This window comes from Histoplasma capsulatum, genomic scaffold (assembly GCF_000149585.1).
Source record: "Histoplasma capsulatum NAm1 scaffold_2 genomic scaffold, whole genome shotgun sequence".
Taxonomy (NCBI): domain Eukaryota; kingdom Fungi; phylum Ascomycota; class Eurotiomycetes; order Onygenales; family Ajellomycetaceae; genus Histoplasma; species Histoplasma mississippiense.
The window spans coordinates 2,658,507-2,665,298 of NW_001813981.1; the positions used below are offsets into that span (position 1 = coordinate 2,658,507).

Sequence of the window (6,792 nt, forward strand, 5' to 3'; positions counted from 1 at the left end):
AACAGCATTCTATCAAGTCCCCTACCTACAGATACGTCTCATGAAGGAATACTCTTCGAGAATGCATTTTCTGTGGATGAATCCGTTTCGAGTCCGAGCAGCGACCAATGGATCGATATACCATGATCCATGAATGGTCATCTTAATATAAATCTGTTACAGGATCCAAGAGTGATCACCCTTCACACACTACTACACCTCACAACATAGCAACAATACACGTTTCATATCTCCATCGGGTAAGGATCTGAAATATGAAAAGGAACCGACGGAAAAAAAAAAAAAAAAAAAAAAAAAAAAATAGAAAACGGGATAGCGATGGATATCCATGAGCTCTGTCACCGCCCTGAACATGAAACTGCAATTTACATCTGCCATTTTCTCCGCAAAATCCTGTGGCAAGCCCCACATCCTTACATCCTTGGGAACTTGGAACCCACAGGCGATGTCATGTGACCTTACAGCCACTGAGGATTGGGGCCTGAGCAGGCTAAATTGTTGGAGATAATTAGCTCCGTGAATCCACATCGTCTTGATAGCGTCTCCAGTTCATTTTTCAACGATGGGTGAGATGGAAGGCAAAAAGAAGGCAAGTCCAGTTATCTTTTTTGTCGATAAGTCTCGTAGAAAAGGAGCGAGTGAACGTAGCAATAATTCCTTTTTTAGCGCGTTCAACTCTCCACAAACCTGACTCTTGACTGATGGATTGACCCGTTCTCGGTTACCCCTGAACCAATAGTAAGAACTCAACAGTGTCGTCCACAGAAAGGAGTGCGCTATACGCAGGCTTGCGCTGCAGACTACGACAGGGTTGCAACAGTTCTCAACCATGGGATAGCAGGACGATTGAAGAATGGATGAACGGGTAGATCGGTATACACGTACATGCATATGTACGGCTATTCAAATGATATGCGCCCTCCCTGGAAATACATGGACGAGCCTGAAAACCTGGTTATGTGGCTTGGACCGCGCTGTGGGAGAAACGAAAGGGGGCGTGTTTGGATTCCAGTTCTTTCTTGCAAGTTTACATTTATAGCCAGGCCGGGCTCGGCTCTTGATTAATCTAATCCATCCATCATAGATATCTTCAGGATATGAATTGACGGTGCGGTGCGTGTGAAGAAGAGGACAAAAGAGAAAACAAATATCATCTTTTGTCAAAACTCGTTTGCCAGGAAAATCATCACCACAACAACCCTTCCCGCCAAGCCAAAATCTCGCTTGAAATCTATCTGGAAATGCGAATACCAGGGACAAAAGCACTCCAAAGCCCCGCGGCTGTAATTTTGAGATCGGATAATACGGATTACAGCGCCACATTTAGCGCAGGGTTCAACTGGGAATTAGGCATGCTTGGAAGCAGCTGACCCTAAAATCACCCCTAAATTACTCGACAAAGAGAGTGCTAAATAAATTACTAGTTCCTGAACGGACTGAATATGTGTTTTGCCTCCTGTAACGAGTCAACGAATGGTGACTTTGTGTTTCTCTAGAACCTGGTAATTTTAGAAGGGGGCATAATAAGTATGTATTAATGATTATATGTCACTCTGTTTTATTTACGTATGTGGTGAATAGTTAACTTTGTTACAAATTAATGGAGATACCTGATACGCCTTGAAAAAGATTTGTGGTTGGTTTAGGGGCGGGGTGCCCAAAGTTTAGGGGTTAACTTAGGGGTAAAGCCCCCATAACTTCCGTCAAAGGGACATACTTGGGACAATGATACACTTTCAAGGTTTGGCATACCGCGGTATTTTATGCTTCCTTGTATTGTGATTGGTTGATTCAACCGGGAGGAAGTTTGGGGTGTCTCGGTTTTGACGGTACCTGATCCATACAACTCTCTGGCTTCGTCACCAACCCAGCAAATTTTCGACAGCAAAACAGCTAGAATTTTGTACCCTGCAGCATAATAGAGATATTGGAAAGCAGTCTATTAATGTATGCATGCACAGTGCAGTACCGTAATAAGTGCTTCCGAGAAAATCAAGCAACGTCTCAACTGAAATTCTGTATGCGGGTAACATCCCAGTGGCCAATTACTATGGAGAGTTAAAAATAGATTCGGACCTGGAATCATGTTTTACCGCGTATTATTGTATTGTCCAAACGGTCTTCTACTGGTATTGTAAATGTCATGAATGCCACATACCTGTCACAAATGTCACAGCAATACGGAGTACGTCAATTCCATACACCCCTAAGCCTCTGGTCATTATTTCCCAATCTAGACAAGCCCCCAACTTCAACCCAGCCAGGACTGCCAGCATTCGCTTCTCATCCCAACAACCCTTGGCGATCTCTTCCTGAAGCCTTGCCATCCAGCGTCGAAACCTCGTTCTTTCGACGTTTGATGCTGTGAGGCGATTACATTCGTTTTGCACCGAAATCACCTTTTGTGCGATGTCCTGAAATCGATCTTTTGTTCATATATTTTGTTTCCCAACTCTTTCTTTCTCTTTCTCTCTCTCTGTGTTGTCCATTAGTTGCCATATATTCATACTTCTCGAGTGTTGTTTTCTTTTCTCCTCTGCGTGTTTAGTCTTTTCTCCTCTGCGTGTTTAGCGCAGACCATCCGCACTGCGTCTGTCCGCTTCTCGGTCGGGGATCTTTGAAACAAACGTCCTGCAGGAATTCTTCCCTGCAAGGCCAAACCAAGTATCTCAGCCATTGAAAACCAATGTTGGCCGTTTAAACGCTTCTACGAGTCTTCAAAACTTCCGTTCGCGGGCTAGTTGGACGAAAAACTTTCGCATCGACCGATCTTGCTGAACTTTTGTATGGGTGTGTGTTGGGCAACACCAATTTGGAACCCTGGGATAACTAGTTTAGACCTTTGAATCAGGCGGAACGACAGTGGTATTTCTCATTTTGGTATGTAAAAAATTTGCCTAGTTATAACTCTACGGCGGCGGGGACTTCTGAAATCTATGGTCATTTCGTTCCAGCAAATAGCAGCTAATCGATATGCTTATTTTGTATTCTAGTTGGCAGATTTTTTTTCTTTTCACATCAACATGTCACTGCCTCAGCGGCCAACCGATTCATCTTTAAGACGCGATGCCCAGCCACCTGGGTTTCGGGACTCATCCCATCGACGGCGTCCTGATCTTGAAGCTGGTGGATATGTGGATAGCCCCTTAACGCCGCCACCCAACTCGCAGAGACACAATGGCTACTATGGAAACCCTCAGCTGTCTGCTCGAATAAGCCCAGGAAATGATGCAGCCGCGACAATGGATTCAAGGAATTTGTCTCGGAAAAAGAGTTTGATTCGACCTGAACGAACCCGTATGAATCGTAACCACCCTAACTACCACTATCGCCAACATGCGCAAAATATGGCTACGTATCCCTCAACAACAGGCAATGAGCCAGTACATGAGAATGGGGAGGCCGACACAATGAGCTCAGGAAGTACGGATATCAAGAGTCTAACTAGACGCGACGGGAATAACCCTGGTGCCGACTATCACGAGGACGGGGACCGTTCGAGAAAATTACGGGGTCGTCATCCATCACAGCGGGACGTGGGAAAACATACACATAGGAAACTGTCGCGGAAGGAATCCAGAGCCGCCAAGGAGGCAGAAAAGAGGCGCCAGGAAGCATTAGATGCTATCAATCCCCCAAGCTTGTGGAACGTATATTGCGGCATGGTGACCTTTTGGTGTCCTGATTTCCTCCTCAAATGCTTCGGAATGCCCGCGAAGGCTCAAAGACGAGCTTGGCGCGAGAAAATGGGCCTTATCAGCATCATTCTCCTTATTTGCACCTTCGTTGGATTTCTCACCTTCGGTTTTACTCAGGTTGTTTGTGGCAGCCCGGGTGTACGTCTTAAAATAAACCAGGTCGATGTGGGATATATTATCTTCCATGGGAAAGCATATAGTATGGAAGGCACTCATCATCCGGAAGCGTTGGGTATTCCCGATAGATCGAACGTCGCTTATCCTCCTGTTTCATACGGTGGTATGGACGCCAGCTTTTTGTTCCAAAATGTAAATGGCGCATGTAAAGGTCTTATCACTGCGGCCCCAAACTCAAATGTGCCAACGAACAGCAATGGAGAACTGGCTTGGTACTTTCCATGCGTTCCCTTCAAGCAGGATGGCTCCTCTCAACCCAATTTTACCGAACCACCGTATTTAGGTTATGCATGTCATATGACTGAGAAAGCGAGAAATACTTTCTATCACCGCTTAGCAGCGCCTGGAGTGGTATATTTCAAGTGGGATGATTTGAAGAACAAGTCTCGAAACCTGATCGTATACTCAGGTAACGTTCTTGATTTGAATCTCCTAGATTGGTTCGACAGAAGCCAAGTTACCGTTCCCCGACAGTTCGACGAACTCAAGGCAAATCCGGCGATTAAGGGTGCCGACGTGACGCATTTGTTCCAGTCTTCCGCTGACAAACGACTGGCTAAATGTTTGACCGAAATCATCAAAGTTGGAGCTATTGATACGGAATCTGTCGGTTGCATCGCCTCTAAGGTGGTTCTCTATGTCTCGTTGGCGTTTATTCTATCCGTTGTTGGGGCGAAATTTGTTCTTGCTTTGACATTTCAGTGGTTTTTGGCGAGCCGTTTCGCTGCGAAGACGACGATAAACCCTAGTTCAACAATGCGGAAAAAGCAAATCGAAGATTGGTCCGACGACATTTATCAGCCTGGTCCACGTTTAACAGATCCTGCTTTACCTGACCGCGGCAGTAGACGCGGGAGCAAAATCAGCAGCGCTATTTTCCCAACAACGTCTAGGTTCACTAGCCCTTATGCGATGGATCGTGGAGCGTCAAAACAGCGCGCGCCACCCACCACCATGGTGAGTCAGAATGCGAATCTTGCGAACCCGATGTACAAGACTGGCCAAAACCCCAGTCAAGGGACTTTAAGCGTCGATCCTTATAGGCATAGTCTCGTTGGTAGTCGCACCAGTCTTATGCTTGGTGTACACGATCGACCATTCTCCATGTCTGTTAGTGATGTTGAAACGCCGGGCATGTCAGGATTTGTTAACGAATCGGTGGTTCCTCAACCTCCACCAGAATGGCAACCCTTCGGGTATCCTTTGGCCCACGCAATTTGTCTAGTGACAGCTTATTCTGAAGGAGCGGAGGGTCTGCGCACAACTCTAGATTCTATCGCCATGACCGATTACCCCAATAGCCACAAGACGATTGTTGTCATTTGCGACGGCTTGATCAAAGGAGCGGGCGAAACTGTCACTACCCCCGACATTACTCTTAGCCTGATGAAGGACTTTACTGTCCTTCCCGAGGACGTCCAGGCCTTCTCGTATGTTGCTGTTGCCAGCGGAGCAAAGAGGCACAATATGGCCAAGATATATACTGGATTTTATGATTACGGAGAACAATCAGTTGTACCTCTCGACAAACAACAGCGCGTGCCAATGATGGTCGTCGTGAAATGCGGAACACCGGATGAGATGCAGAATAGTAAACCGGGTAACCGAGGCAAACGTGACAGCCAAATTATTTTGATGTCTTTTCTTCAAAAGGTCATGTTCGATGAGCGAATGACGGAGCTCGAATTCGAGATGTTCAATGGATTATGGAAGATTACGGGCATATCACCCGATTTCTATGAGGTTGTTCTGATGGTTGATGCAGATACCAAGGTATTCCCCGACAGCTTGACGCACATGGTTTCTGCTATGGTCAAGGACCCAGAAATCATGGGTCTCTGCGGGGAGACGAAGATCGCCAATAAAAAAGAGAGTTGGGTTACGATGATACAAGTGTTCGAGTATTTCATTTCCCATCATCTTTCCAAATCGTTTGAATCAGTTTTCGGTGGTGTCACTTGCTTGCCAGGTTGCTTCTGCATGTATCGAATCAAAGCTCCCAAGGGAGGACAGAACTACTGGGTGCCAATTCTTGCAAATCCAGACGTGGTTGAGCATTACTCAGAGAATGTCGTTGACACCCTTCATAAGAAGAACCTTCTCTTGCTCGGTGAGGACCGATACCTGTCGACGCTTATGTTAAAGACCTTCCCAAAACGAAAACAAGTTTTCGTACCCCAAGCAGTCTGCAAAACTACCGTCCCAGAAAAATTCAGTGTTCTCCTATCCCAGCGCCGCAGGTGGATCAACAGTACCGTGCATAACCTTATGGAACTTGTTCTTGTTCGAGATCTCTGCGGGACCTTTTGTTTTAGCATGCAGTTCGTGGTATTCATGGAACTAGTAGGAACTCTGGTCCTCCCTGCTGCGATCTCTTTCACGTTCTATGTCATTGTCATCTCCATTATCAGAAAGCCTGTCCAAGTCATCCCTCTCGTCCTTCTGGCACTTATTCTCGGCCTGCCTGCGATCCTAATCGTTGTGACCGCCCACCGCCTCTCATACGTTATGTGGATGTTTATCTACCTGCTCTCGCTGCCGATATGGAACTTTGTGCTGCCCACCTATTCCTATTGGAAATTTGACGACTTTAGCTGGGGTGACACTCGTAAGACGGCAGGGGAGAAAACGAAGAAAGCCGGAATCGAGTACGAGGGAGAATTTGACAGCAGTAAGATTACTATGAAGCGATGGGGTGATTTCGAGAGGGGTATGTTTCCTCCCTCACCTTCGCCCCCCCTTTTTTTTTTATCTAGCAAATTGCAACACTGTATGAAATCCGCTGATAACTGACATTTTCGCCCTCGTTCGTTTAGAACGCCGTCTGAAACTTATGGGTACTAACTGGTCGCAATCGCAAACGAATGTATCTGGCTATCCGCCACATCAATCCATATACGAACCCTATGACTATTAG

At 46.2% G+C, this 6,792-nt stretch overlaps 1 protein-coding gene across 1 annotated transcript; it reads left to right on the forward strand.

The window, feature by feature from the left end:
* Positions 1–3,023: 3,023 nt before the first annotated feature.
* HCAG_02857 (chitin synthase D) lies at positions 3,024–6,792 on the forward strand (the record flags this gene model as incomplete). Its single annotated transcript, XM_001542636.1, has 2 exons — positions 3,024–6,585; positions 6,692–6,792. 2 exons carry the CDS (start codon positions 3,024–3,026, stop codon positions 6,790–6,792), a joined length of 3,663 nt encoding a protein of 1,220 aa, XP_001542686.1.